The sequence below is a fragment of the Metopolophium dirhodum genome, chromosome 6, assembly GCF_019925205.1.
Source record: "Metopolophium dirhodum isolate CAU chromosome 6, ASM1992520v1, whole genome shotgun sequence".
NCBI lineage: Eukaryota > Metazoa > Arthropoda > Insecta > Hemiptera > Aphididae > Metopolophium > Metopolophium dirhodum.
In genome coordinates, this window is record NC_083565.1 from 1068887 (window position 1) to 1084353 (window position 15467).

At 29.2% G+C, this 15467-nt stretch overlaps 2 protein-coding genes across 2 annotated transcripts; one reads left to right on the plus strand and one right to left on the minus strand.

Annotated features, from left to right (window-relative positions):
- The first annotated feature begins 583 nt into the window (after positions 1-583).
- LOC132946654 (ester hydrolase C11orf54 homolog) lies at positions 584-7743 on the plus strand. The gene is made up of 7 exons (XM_061016699.1): positions 584-790; positions 2416-2514; positions 3175-3350; positions 5184-5357; positions 6267-6363; positions 6458-6624; positions 7444-7743. The coding sequence occupies exons 1-7, from the start codon at positions 694-696 to the stop codon at positions 7615-7617; spliced, it is 984 nt and encodes a 327-aa protein (XP_060872682.1). The 5' UTR covers positions 584-693; the 3' UTR covers positions 7618-7743.
- Positions 7744-7920: 177 nt separating this feature from the next.
- Positions 7921-12681, minus strand: LOC132946653 (uncharacterized). Its single transcript, XM_061016698.1, has 9 exons — positions 12380-12681; positions 11636-11899; positions 11412-11563; positions 11166-11313; positions 10393-10602; positions 10070-10286; positions 9841-9995; positions 9275-9763; positions 7921-9212 (listed from the first exon to the last, which is right to left on the minus strand). Exons 1-9 carry the CDS (start codon positions 12474-12476, stop codon positions 9061-9063), a joined length of 1884 nt encoding a protein of 627 aa, XP_060872681.1. The 5' UTR covers positions 12477-12681; the 3' UTR covers positions 7921-9060.
- Positions 12682-15467: the final 2786 nt, after the last annotated feature.

Consider the following 15467-nt stretch of genomic DNA (forward strand, 5'->3'; position numbering starts at 1 on the left):
TTATTTAAAGTGTGTTTCCCTTTTGTTAGGGGTCGAAATGTTGAATTTAAGGACTTCGACATTTCCTCCTATACATACACTAATCGCGATCAAGTATACTTGTCCTATAGGACATTACCATAAAATATAATGGTTATTTTGGTGTTTCCAAGGAGCTTACTAAAATTGATCAAAGTCAAACGTTATGCTGCAATTTATTTTAAACGATGATCCAGTAAGGTACCTGCAGCTATGTCGGTGTACCTACTACATCATTTTTGTTAGTTGCTGCAAATGTTTTATCGATGTGTAAGGTAGAACTGTGTAGATACTAGATAAAGTAGACATCAAATTACAGCTTCTATAAACACAATTTACAAAAGTGAATTTTACATAAGATATTTGATAATATATTATTATATACTTATATATAATATAATGTAGAATGTAGATACATCATACATACAATTATTATAAAATCACAGTAATAAATCACGATTCGCTGAAGAGGGGAGAACCTGTCATATAGGAAAAAGTGGGGATGCGCATTCAAGATAAAAATTCGTATCGTTACTGACATACCTACCTATATTTTGTCTATGTCAGTAATCACTAATCAGTGTACCGCGAAACGTTATCACCGACGGTCCAATTTTTCGTGTCTGCAAACTTTGCCGCTTTCTTTCAAAGATATAGTTTTAATATTTCTTAAAAATGGCTGATTTGAGCTCGCCCGCGACTTTGGACATGATCAGTCTGCCCACGGTGCGCGTCGATCTCAGCGTACCGACTTTGAACAGAATCATCGAAGGTAGAATATGCAGTTCGTTTAATAATAGGGTACAAACTACAAACACGATAGCCGATATGAATAAGTGAATAATATTAAGAAATAATTAGTCGTTTATATCACAGAACTACATATTATTATTTATATACGTATAATATTATATACCCATCGCATTATACATGGTGTATCACGAATACATTTGATAATTGTTCACAAGGCATACCCGATACCGTGTAAATTGTATGCATGCCATTGATTCAAGCGCTCTGTACACAAAAATAAATACTTCTTCAATCTACATTCTACATAATATACACATTATAATTTTTGATTATCTCTTCTGTATACTGCGTAGAGGTAATATTATATGATGATAAAATATTAAAATGTGTGTCTCACTGGACGATATATTGCCAGAAAAATGATTAACCACGGGTATTAGTAACGTATAAATTAATATTATGTTGATTGAGCGCAGATATACCTACCTAACCTAACCGACCTACCTACCTATTATAAAATAAAACAAAAAAGAACCGGACAAGGACATTTTTTCTTCGATACAGTATGTTAATTAATTTCGAAAGTCATCATTAGCTCTAATTTGAAGAACAAATATAAAATGCAAATACTTTAGTGCAGTTGTTTTAATGTAATATATGACTATATATTAAAATATACTCTCTTATGAAAGGGTTTAAAAAAAATCAAAAAACGCCTACATATTTTTGTATTTAAAAAAAACTTAAAAATTCGAAAATAGCAATTTTGTTATTTAGGTACCTGTTTATAATATTGAGAAAAAAATCGATTTTAAAATCTGTTAAAATTTGAATGAACGATAGCAACTTATACTTTCAACAATACAGCGTAAAATTGTTTGATGGTTTTCACACTAATAACTAATATACCAATCCAATTATCCAATAGGTGTTAATGATAAAGAATATAGGTAGGTACTACTCAGTACTCGTTTAAATGGCATATGTTATATTCTTTATTTGTTTTCAGAATATTTTTTCAATATATTATCTACCATAATAAACTCCTATGCACAAGTAAAATATTATAGGTCCGTTATCTTTGTAACGAAATAACGTGTCGATGGTAATATATCACACATTTTTTAATTATAGGCAATTTATAGCTCTAATTTCGTTACAAAAATCGTGGGTCTATAAAACTGACTTATGCATAGCAACAGTTGTAATGGGGACTTATGCATAAGTGCATAACAACCCATTACAACTTACAAGCAATACGGGTGTCCCATACACGATCTCTATAAGTAATCAATGGACAATATCTAACCCACAGCTTAAAATAACAAAATCATATTATAATATCATAAAAATAAAAATATTATTTAATCTCCATATACATATAAAACATGAAACCGAGGACGCGCGATTTCCGACTAGGTATAATTTTTGAACTAGGTAGTAGGTATATAAAATAAGTATTCTCTTACCAAAATTTCAAAAATTACAAATTCATTTCAACGGGCCCCTAAAATAGCGGACCACTGTACTTCGGGTCCAACGTCCAACCCCCATTCTCCTCCCCTCTTGTGGGTTATGCACCACTACCAATCAACCCTTGTAGGATGTACTCACCCATTTAATGATTTAATTTTATGACTTTAGCCCTTTTACCGGAGTTGTCGAAAAATTTTGAGACCGTGAGTGTGGACGCGGTACAATGTCCCAATTTGACCTGTTCGCCGTTCAATTTGGCTGCCGAAGGTAAGTACTAAGTACTTTATCGAGATAAAATTACATATACGGCACACAGCCACACCGTGCAGGTGACTTGAAATGTTCTGATAATGTGAACACTGGTCACTGAACACAAAAGTCAATAACATAATAATAGTATTACCTATACTCTATAGTACACTGCAGTGGCCACGTACTAGGAGTGGTGGATTGTAGCATGTCGCGTAGGTACTCATTTCTCGTAAGCGGCCGCCCGTCAGTAAACTGTTTCGCGCCAAATTTTACATTTAACATGTATGATGTATGTAGACATGTAGTTATGTATTACTGGTATTTTTAAATTCATCGTCGTTCTTGCGTAATGTGTGTATACACTTACTAAACATACCTACTTTAATGTACTTATTACTTATGTATATTATTTATTTATTGAGGTGTTCAGTGCCAGTGGCGCCAATGTCCATTGGCCCGATATCTTTTTTGAAAAATGTGGCCAGTAGGCCACATTTTATTTACATCATAACTTTATGATGAGTAAATGTATATTAGGGTACCTCTATATTAAATTATTAAGATATTGAGGCCGCCAAGTTTTTAAATTGCCCGACCACATTTTAAAAACTTTGGCGCTACTGGTGTTCACTATACAGTGTGCTTACCATATTATACACGTGTATATTTATATAGGACTGAATGGTGATGAAATGGTAATCGACATCGGCAGTCCGTCGTTCTTGCTACCCTCAGTAAACTTAGACAAGGTTTACGATATCAAAGATTTTGCGAAAGTCACCGGGACGGACCCACTGTTCGTGATTGGAGCGGGCGCTGGTCCATGGCCGCACGTGGGGGTCAACTGTGAAGTAAGACACTTGTACCTACAGTGGTATAACTGTGGGAAAAACAAGGGGGGAAATTACCCCCTGATATGCCAATTTGTATTTTAATGAACTCTTCTTATGTACCTAAGTAATATTATTTATTAATATGCAGGGTACCTACTGGCTACTACCTACAACCTATACTATACCGACAATTTGTTTCTAAATCATAAAATGGGCCTTAAAACTTGAGTAAATACAAATAATTAGGTATAATTGTATAAATCCTATATTTTTGTATATACAAATATATTTAAACAGTGACTATTGACTTGACTCCCGAAAAATGTATAGGTAGGTATTTGAATTGGCTCCAAAAAATTGTAAAATATTATTATTTAACGAGGGGTTCTCATAATAATTATTATACGTGTTTACTTTTACGACGTCATTGGCATTAATTTGCACCCAAGTATAGTCTAGCACTGGATATACTATTAGATAACATATACTTATCAAATTTAGTCTTACCGTGCTATCGTCGTAATCTGCTACTACAGTCTACAATAAATAATATAATATATAATCATTGATTTCTATACACTACTTTGAAGTTTTATTTTGTTGTTAATATTTGATGACCACGACAATCATTCATTACTTTATATTGGTAAAGCTGTGTTCACGCGAGTGCGTAAAATAAATCCTGTAGAAAAAATGAAAAGCAAAAAGGAAAATTAATTTTATTATATAGGTAGTTAATAATAAATACAAATTACAAGTATATCCTATATAAAATATTTAGTTTTCAAACGTAGGTATATAAATCAAAAATATAATACAAGGTTAGGTACTCATAAGTTTTGTTGTTAATGGAAATTAAAAAAGTTGAGCGTAAATAAAACATTTTTTTATGTATATCAAAGATTTGAAATTTTATACTAATCTTTCTACATATTTAACAAAAATAATTCAAATACAATTTTTATGACCATTTAAAATTTTTTACTAATGGCGAAGTATATTACCTAGTAAGATAAATTACTATAATTACTAAAATATCATAAAATATACTAATAGGTTGACAATTTGACAGGTCATCTTTGCTGAGAATCGTTTTTGTAAACAATGATTTTATACCATTGAATTTAAATTTAACACATCCATTATATAATTTACGATGACATCTATAAAGACTGCAGCGTTGCCCACTTGCCTGCTTTTTTTGTAATTTATTTTATTATTTAGTACATTGTTATATTTTTCATTCAAAAAATGTTACCTAAAAATACTTCAGTGGCTCAGCTAAGAGAAAATAAAAAGAAAGAATTAAAAAAATTTTAAATGTTGAAAAAAAAAATTGGATCCTCTAGGAATCTTATCCATTGATAATTATGCATCACAGCAAACATTAATTTCGAGAATGTTATTGGTGAATCTTTAGAATAAATGGCTCGGAAAAAATTATAAAAATTGTTAAGATTTTTTAATAGTATATATATATATAATATATATAGTATATATATACCTAAATTACCTACGCCCTAAATTAAATTATTGTTTAATTTATTAATTATAATTTAATTTACATTTTATAAAAATAGGCCTATTTGTTTTCTTTTGTCCCGGACCTCAAAAATTCTAAATTAGTTTCCGAGAGGGGGTTAAATAATATTTTATTATTTGTTACTTATTACTCATTAGTAAATTAGTTATATAATTAAAGTTATATCATTGCTTAACTATATTACCTATACCTATTTTAATAATAAGGATAAGGGGTAATGAAAATCATAAATAATTTATTAATATTAGTAAAACACTAATAACTAGGTCTAGGACCAGTCTAATAACTGTGACTTTACGTTTTTTCAGTTCATCGGAAACGTACGATTGACGTCCGACGATAGCATTAACAATAATAATTTTTCTCACCTTTACAAAGTCGATCCCCAGACTGGAAATCAAGTGCACCACCGTTTGCCTCAAGACGAAACTCGATTTGCGCTGTTGGCCAATTTTTACACGAGTCGCGGTATGAAAGGAGAGGTAATATACTTTTATATATAGTGTACTGTGTATACAAATACATGAATTATATTATTGTATAATTTGTATAATATATGAAATAAAAAAAAGAAGAAATTGAGCGTAATTCCACAAATACTTTTTATGAGTGTCTGAATCTTAAATTTTGACAAAATTGGATATTCAAGCGTAAAACAACGATGATTTTCTTATTTTTTTGTAAATGCCTAATTCATAAATAATCATCCCCAGCTATACGTGGTATAAACGTCTAAATATTTCGATTTTTTTGAGCTATATTTTAAATTAAATAAAAAAATTTTTTAGTTTTTTTTTTCTTTATAAATGCTGATAAACCATTTTTTGCCGAGTCAAAAAGCTTTAAAATTTAGTAGAACGGTCCTCATAATAAATAATGTATAGCTATTTAAATACCTATACTAAATATACTTACATTTGCACGATTTTTTTTTTACAGTACACTTAAACGGTATAAAAATAATAAGAATAATTAAAAGTTCGGTCTTTTATTATAGATACCTATATACTTAAAAATTCATAGTTATAATTTGAATAGATTAATTTTCCAATGAAAAATGCCAAATGGCGTAGAGCATATGCTTGGTACATAACCACGTTTTATAAGGGGGCAGTATTTTTAGAATTATAAATTTAGGAAATTAATTTTTCAAAAAAATGCTTCATTATGTACTTCTAAGTTCTAAGTATTGTTCTCTTTCGTTTTTATTATGGGTGATTTATCGTAAATCTAAATGAGAGCATGTTTTTTTAATTGAAATACGCAAAAAAGTTTATTCTTCAATACAGACAATTTCTTTACAAGTAAAAATGATAAAAAATATAATTTTATGTAAGTTTAATGGGTATGACGTAAAAAATATACATTTTTACATTTGAACATTTCATCAGGTTTTGAGAATAGTGTGCGAAACTCGGAATGGCCCGTTAGATTTTGTGACGTCTATCAGAAAAGCGTTGGCAAAATACTTTGGCGACAAACCGGTCGGTAAGAACCTATCTGTAAATTATTATATAATATAACAAATATTTTTTGACAATAAATTGAATTCTGACATTTAGTATTGCTGATTTATTTTTAGGTTTGGGTGGAGTGATTTTAATTGAAACAAGTAAAGTAAAAGTTCATGTTATGCCTGATTTTTCAAAAATACCGCTTGACTCGGAAACCGATTTGAACAATTGGCTCAAGTTCTTCGAAGTGTCTACGCCATTAGTGGCTCTCGGTTATCTTGTCTCTCACGATCCGGTGATTAAATTACTTAATATATTCTTTACTTTATACTTAATAGTTAATATATATTTTAGATTCTGAGCGTAGCATTTAATGTATATTGATTTTACAATGATGTGTGTTTTTTATTTTGTTTTGTGTATGCATTTTCTATACACCATAGTCCATAACATTTTCACCATAACCGTATTATGTTCTTTTTTGAGCTGTTTACAGACATTTTTAGTTTTCAATTTATTTCTTAATTTCTTAATTTTATTTGTTGGGTCAAAAAGCATGACTATTTAATACAAGGCTCCTGATATTGTTACAATAGCAGTGGAAAAATATTAAAAATACATAGGTACACATTTTTTTTATAAGCATTTAAATTTTGAATCTTGACAAAATTTATCAAATTTAAAATTTAAAATCTAAAAAATGATCTGGTAGTTTAAAATATATAAAATGTTTAACTTTATAGCTAAGGATTGACAATTTAAAACAAGGTTCCACATAAATAGGTAAATAAATTACTTTATTCGCAATAATATTATCAATTAATATTTAGTAATATATCATAGGCTGACTGAACGTCTTCGCTCAGAATCGTTTTTTGCATAGAATGATATTATATCATTGAATTCAAATTTAATACCCATCCATCACAGTAACCCATTTGTAACCTATTGTACAGCAGAGCGACAACCACTTGCCCACCTTTTTTACATCTACTTTACTTATTTAAATTTACAAATCATTGTATGAGTAATGAAACTAATTAATAATTATATTGTATTATAAACTACTGTGTCTCTATGTCATACCGACATTTTAATATTTTCAATTTTGCAGGGTTTGGATTTGAGACCTCAGCATTTTCATTTGTTTGGTAATCACGGAGAAGGTGGACACTATCATCATGACACAGAACCAACCACGGTTAAATACACTGCCTATTTGAATGTGGCCAAAAAATTGATCAGAGTCGACCAGCCAGAAATAGCTCTTTTATTTGGTAAAGATTAGATTTCTGAAAACACGTAGGTAGATATATTGTTAAATAAATACTAATTCTCCTAAATCGATTTTTTAATAATGTACAATATAATGGAGTAAGGACGAAATATTGATAATAAATGTTCATGTTCTATATACTTGTGTTGGATTTATCATGTCATTTTTATTATAAATAACTTACTATAAAGTTATACAATCATTTTCTTTTAACAGTTTCATAATATTTTAATTCTTTAAAAGTTGATAGGTTTTCCACTTGAATTAAGTGTAAATAAATGTATAGACAAAAATATAGATACTAATTCAGTGATATAATAATAAAAAGAATCAATTATAATTATGTTTTTAAATAAAAATAATTACATACAAATGTTATATAAAATTAGAATTTAGTTCCCATCATCAAAATGGTATGTAATTTATAAAAACCAATTATTTTGCATACTTTTTAAAAAATATAGTGTTACTAAATATATTCATAACAGCTAAAATTAAATAAATTTAAAATTTATAAAAAATAACTTTTGTATAAAAATAAATGTATTAAACGTAATTTTTTTATTATACAATTTACTATGTAATGGACACAAAATTGGACGGATCGTTTGTAATTATCACAATTATATTTCTTATAATAAATTGTAAAATATTATACATAGGTAAATTAATTTTAATAACTATTCATAAAAATATAATAAAAAATTATTTTTATCAATACAAAATCAATATTGTAAAATCTAAGTTATTGTATATTTTAAGCTACATTTTATACAATCAGAATAACAATAATTACATAATGAACAGTCAGTTTTGTTCATTACATTTTGTTCTTTATCATTAAATATATTAAAATTAATAATAACCATATGATTTGCAACGCTCAATTATTAAACATAATGTTTAAAAACAGATGTGAAGTAAAATCGTATATCGCGCAAGACAAGTTCGTATTTTTATATGTTATCTCTACAGCTCAAGACAACTATCATATTATCAACAATATGTGGGTAATTAAATATATTATGTATTTATATTTTCAATTTTGTGATTTAACAAACTTTAAAATTGTTAATTTCTGTATACACGTGTAATAGGATTATTAAATTGATTAATTATTGGAATTTACTAATCAGAATTCTAATAAAAATTAATGGAATGATTTATGTAATCTCAAAATCAAAATTACAGTATATACTAAATTACTCTTCATCAGAAATTATGTTCTGAAATAATATTAAGTGCAGGGCATGGCAACAAAAATCGAAATTTTAAAATTAAAATATTTTGGTAGTCAAGCAAAAAGTGTGTATACAATTATTATAGTTAACTTTCAATATTTAAAAAAGATACTGATTATCTTACATAAACAATGAATAAATAATTATATCTGAACTATGTGATAAAGCTACTAGAAGTATAAATTATAGCTCGGCGAGACATACCAATTAAAATTTACAACAGAATGGTAAAGAGAACGGCAACTGAGAGCATACTGGATGAAACAATTAATGTAGATGATCGACCATATTTAAATACTTGTATATAGTTGTCTGAATGAATCCATGGATTAGCGCCATCATCAAAATACATTGGACATTGATCTCCTAAAATTAAAAATTTAATTTATACATAATTTATCTAGAATCATTACGACAAAATTACTTACTTTCACGTTCATATTCTGTCATCTCAATAGCAACAGTGGCTCCTTCTGTAAAGTTATTACTAAATGCATCTTGTTTAAGATCACAAAATGATCCTATAGCTTGTGACATTAGTACACGGTTAAGATCAGCTCGTTGATACACCCAGCATCTGTACATGCTAGCAGCGTCAAGAGGATCATATGTCACTAAATAAGACTTCAAATTTTCCTTCCAGTAACCTATGCAATGTAATCGGTAGTCTGGATCACTATAAATGTCTACAGGCTGTCCACGATGATCCACGTCAAGGCAAAATGATTCATCAATTGTAATCTCTTTTTGATCACCATCACAAGCAGCAAAATCTGATATCTTGTCCTTGCATGTAATTTGTGGACGAGGTGATAATGTAACACCACCAAGAATACGAGTTTCAAACAAAAAATCACCCTGTTGAGTGAAGTTGAATTTACCTGCCACTGGACATCTAATAGGAACTGGAGTTTTGGCTGAAAATATTATCACAAAATTAAAATTTCTCTCTCAATAGTTATTTATAACTTAACAAGGAAAAAAATATACTTACAGACAAAAATATCATATTTCCAATTATCTTTATTGGGAAATTGTACCCAAGAGCATACAGTATGGAAGTTATCTCTAATAAAAGCTATACCTCTTCTATAACGAATAATATTATGATGTCTGGGTACAAAATCAAAACATACATAATCCTTTTGGCTATATTTAAAATTAAAATAAATAAAAAAATATTGTAAGACATTAAAATATTATAAAATTGAGATAATTTATACCATCCATCAACAGTGAGCCGTGCCATCATATAACGAGATCCTCTTTGTTCACGACATACATATATTGTTCTTCTGAATCGTGCTTCATCCGGATACCATGTTTCAATTACATGAGTTTCATTAATAAATACATCAGCATCCATATTGGCTGTATTTACCCAATCACCACTAAAATTTTGGGGTAGTCGGCAACCTGCCTCCACAACTTCAGCTTTCACTGCAAGAATAAATGATTTTAAAATTATAATAGTAATGTCAGCTAGACAAATTATATGATTACTACAAAAATGAATAAATTTAATTAAATGCTCAATATTTATTACCAGGGTTTATATGTAATCTCTCTGGACTTTTTTCTACCGTCTGAAGAGTATTGCACTCTGCTGTAATTGACACACCAATATACAAATCATCATCCCGATTTTTTAAGAAACATCGATATTTTTCATCTTTTCGAGATTCTTTAGTATTAGCAACAGCAAAGAAATGATTTTTGTCTACAAACCAGTCTCCTAAGCAACTGTACTCAACAACTAGTAAAAACAAAAAAAAATAGTATTTTTGGTACTTTTTCGATAAACGAGACTATCTTGTTTTTTGAAATGTCACAATCTTATTATGCAAGACTTATTATGCAAGACAAATTTTCTACTATTATCAGTCTATTTTTTTTTAACAAAACATACTTACTTCTTAGTACAGTATTTTAACATGTATAAAATGTTAAATATGTTAATATCAATGTTGAAAAGGTAAGTTTTTTCCAATAATAAATGGAATTTATAAAAAATTTAAATGTTTTTTAGTAAACATGATTCATTGGTTGGATATAATATACTAATATTACATAGGATTATCTATTGGCGGAAATTGGATTTTGGCAGATTTAAAAAAATTCCAGTGAATTTATATTCTTTTACATTCTGGTATCTCATAAATTCAACTAAATATGGTTTTAGTTGATAACGCCCTATCCCGCAATGTTAAAATATTTATAATATTTATATTAATAGCGAAGTCTTGGATAATAGTCGTAATCTCATATAACAGGAAAGTACCGTATTTTTAATCAATTAGAAAATTATGAGAAATTTACCTCCATCAAATGTGCCTGTCATACCAGGGCATTTTTTGTACGTTATATTAAATTTTTGATTAGTTATTAAAAACTGTGTTCCTGCCGTTTGACAAGATTTAATTTGTGCTTCAGGATTATTACATTCACCAGTAAAACGAAAACGGTTCTATAAAATAAAATTAAATATTAAACAACAACATTTATCTCATAGTCATATTAAACCAATTGAAAAAAATAATAAAACTTATGCATTTGTTATAATACCTGGTATGCAAATTGCCATACTCCTTCAAGACTGGACCGACAGTTTACAGGTATATAATTTTCCGAAAATAATGTGTGTATTTGTGTGTCTTGGAATTGACATATTTTATCAGGAGATTCATACTCATTAGGATTTAAAGTCATACAAACACCTTAAATATTTCCAAGATTAAAAAATTTAATATATTAAATTAAAAATTTATGTTTTCTAACAGGTAACTTACTTTCCATTTTATCCAATACATTAACAGTCCGAACCATAAATTTGACACAAGTATAACAATCACCAGCACTCTTTTGAAATACAAATGTGAAATTTACCTGGTTTTCTTCCATTGATCGAATGCAATTTCCTCGTTTAGACATACTTGTCGCATCAATTTCTGTTGTTGTACTGTGTCCATTTTCCCAAGAATACCACTGCCCACGAATTACCAATGGAATATTACATTTTGTGTTTACCTTGTTAAGTTCATAACTTCCACACACTACAATTAGAAATCCCAAATATAATTAGGTACATTTTAAATTTTAATGCATTTCCAACTTCCTTTAAATATTTTCAAAGTACATATTATGTACCTATCATTAGAAGCATTTAAATGTTTACTAATCAAAGTGTAATTTAAATTTACCCAAAGCAGTATATTTAGTAAAATGTAAATAAATTAAAATATAGTATTATGAAAGTATAATATTATCCAGTCTTAAATAAATGTACAAACAAATAACCGATAGCGTGGCAATAGATTGTAATTTTTCATAAATAAAGTTGATTTTTTTGTTTTAATTGTTTTAAATAGACAAATGTATATTATAATAATATAATTATACATGTACAATTGACTAATTATTGATCAGAAATTTAAATGTATAAATCAAAAATATTTCATTTGTCATCTATTGGGCACTACCCATATCAGATATTTTTGTTGACAGAAATAACAGTTAAAATACACATCACTTACATGAGGCTAGACAAAATGCTGTTAAAATGAATTTTAGTAAGATATGCATATTAAAATAAAAAATAACAGAACAATATAGCTGTTTATTTAATATCATTCAAAAAAAATTAACACATATTTTAAACATCGTGCACAAGAGAATCGAGAATAATGAATACTAAACTACAATTCAACAGGTAATATTATAGTTATAATACATTTAATTTTGACTTCATTTGAGAACTTGAGATATGAGTTAATGCGTACAGTAATGATTACATCCTTGGACCTTGGAGTTCTAACAAAAAAAATGTAGTTGGGCAGTCGTGGGTACGCCCTAAAAAAAATAGTTGTCAACTAGTTCTTCCGTAAACTAGTTCCCCTTATCAGCTTGAAACATTTTTTATTTTTCTCATCTTTTGACTTCTGACATCTAAAAGACAAAGTTATTACTTATTAGGTACCTTGTGGCTTGTACCTCAGAACAAAACCTACTTGTACCTACCTTAATAATTATATTATGAATCATTATTTAAGATGTATTTTTGAATTATTAAGAAAACGTTAACATTGGTCGGGAGTAGCGTCGCTACCTTAGTAGTAGCCATGTTTCGTACTCTGCCATAATATTTTTGACTAAAAATATTCAAATGCTACAAGGCCTTTGACCTAGCCATGACGTAATGTATCAATAATATTAAAATAATATCATATAATAAGAACTCAGTCAGACCAGCCGTCAATTTAAATTGTATATATTTGTAATTATAATTATAAACTTTATTTTATATGATTTATGTGTATTGTATACACTGAACTGTATAATAATAATTATACAGTTCAGTGATTGTATACTATTGTGACATTGTGATATTATGAATTAGTTTTAAATTATAATAAATTCAACAATGGCTCAAGTATTTAATATCAACAACACCCCTTAGAAAAAAGTTTATCTAAGTGTATACCGATACCATTGTTAATTTATTTGCACAAAGCAATAAGTTTATAACATTAAAATAAAAGAAAATGTAGTAGCTATCAATAATTTATTTATGTAAAATGTATGTTCCTATTACCTATACGCATATTTGGTGCCTCAACTAGAATAAAATAGGAGTAGCCACTAGCTAGTATAAAAAAAAGTTTAAAATAGTTTAAAGCGTCTGAAAATGTGTTTTTACGCAAATTGATAAGGTAAAAATTTCAAGCTCCCTCGAGGATCCTATGAGCGAATCTCGGAAAAAAAAATCCCCGGGAATAAAAATATAACATAAACGTTTATATGTATATGCAAAGAGCAAAGGCAAACGAAGACTAAAAATTGAGTACTCACACATAAAATATTGAATGGCATTATTTTTACATAAATATTTGTGTAAGTATAATATTATACCTTGGTGCAATTTTTACTTCGCTCATGGTCGGTCGTATACTCGTATAATGTATGCGTAAATCCAAGATAATATAATATATGACGCGCACCGTCACCGGTTCGAACCTCGGCCATGGGCAGCTTTTCTCTTCGGGCAGTCACAGTGTCTGAAGAGACAGGACGCTATCCTCCACCTAACCGGAGATGGTAGGTACCTACGCGGGTGCCTACTGGAAAATTCTGCCAAACTAAAAACACATGTGTTTTAAACCTACAGTACCCTCACCCCCAAAGTTAAAAACCACCCAATAGTCTAGGTTGCAGCCGCGGGTTAATTAATGAAAAAAAATATATATATAATTTATCAGAATGTGTCGTTGCTGAATTCGTCTGACCTGAACGGCCGATTATGATTAGCTTTCACTACATAATTATATTATAGCTGCACTTGTCAGCGAAACCTTTTTTTTTACTATATTTATTTCGGTCTAAAACGCGTAGATGTTTTCAACTAATATTAATATTGTACATCTTAGAGTCTAAGACTTAGACCATCGTAAACACATACTGATCTGGAATTTGTATTTTGTGGACAAACAAATTCAAGGCCGTATCCAGACATTTTTTTCGGGGGGGAGGGGGGTCCAAAACATGTATATTGTAATTTTATTGAATTTAGGTTTTGATATTTGGTTAAAAATAAGATATTGAAAAAGTTTCGAACTGGACCCCCCCTCAGATACGGCCTTAAACGAATTCAAACCAACACACTCGCACAGACACCGCAAGATGCTTGTATTATATTCGCAGCTCGTGCCGGACTAGATGATAGATAAATATAAGTTTGTGTCGAGAAGTATAAATGCAGCTAAAAGAAACCTGGAAACATAAATCATACAAATTACATTTTCTAGCTTATTTAATCAACAAATTAAATTGTATTGACATTCATAGAAAAAAAACTTAAAAAAATTAGAAACTAAAAATGTCCGTTGACAGTTCAAAACCAATCAAAATATTTTGAACACTTTTCGTGTATACAAAATGCTAATATAAACAACCAGTGAAAATTTCATGTATATATGGAAATTTGTTTTAGAGTTACACCAAAATCGATTTTGAGTAAAAATTCCCGTTTTTCCTTAATTTGTACCTATGTTGTTTTTTCCAGTGCTTTTGAAAACTATTGGGAATTTTAACCAAAAATTAGTAAAAATAAAAAAATATATTGTAAAATCAATACATTCGTCGCTCCGGGCTAAAATGCACTTTACCGCGTGCCCCTCAATTTTTTTTTTTTTACAAGACGTAGTTTTTAACGATTTATTAGTGACCGAAGTTGGCAGGCGAAGGGAGCCACTCAATCTACTCATGACAAAATATACTTTGGCAATCGAGTCTATAGCGGACCCGGCGGCAGGCGACGGGAGGTCCCTCGAGAGTCGAGTTTGAATATACCAAAGCCACTTGTGTACTTAACTAACAAGGCTCAGTTTACTTGTTAGGTTATTATCCGCCTGCCCGTAAATCAAAATTCATTATAGGCACTGTGCGTGGCAGTAAAGTAGTGTTGCGCACATGCGTTTAAACGTGAAATCGCGAACTTTGGAAGGCTATAACTTTAAAAATAATGGTTTCCGCAAAAAATGCTAACAGTTTCGAAATCAGCGTTGAAAAACACGTATTTTTAAAAACAATTTTGAAATTCGTGAGGTGCATGGTAAAGTGCATTTG

Coding starts and splice junctions, on each gene's coding strand:
- LOC132946654 (XM_061016699.1), top strand. CDS start 694: ATGGCTGATTTGAGCTCGCCCGCGACTTTGGACATGATCAGTCTGCCC. Junction 3,351..5,183: donor ACGTGGGGGTCAACTGTGAA/GTAAGACACTTG, acceptor ACGTTTTTTCAG/TTCATCGGAAACGTACGATT. Junction 6,625..7,443: donor ATCTTGTCTCTCACGATCCG/GTGATTAAATTA, acceptor TCAATTTTGCAG/GGTTTGGATTTGAGACCTCA.
- LOC132946653 (XM_061016698.1), bottom strand. CDS start 12,476: ATGATATTAAATAAACAGCTATATTGTTCTGTTATTTTTTATTTTAAT. Junction 11,314..11,411: donor TATGGCAATTTGCATACCAG/GTATTATAACAA, acceptor TTTATTTTATAG/AACCGTTTTCGTTTTACTGG. Junction 10,603..11,165: donor GACAGGCACATTTGATGGAG/GTAAATTTCTCA, acceptor TGTTTTTACTAG/TTGTTGAGTACAGTTGCTTA.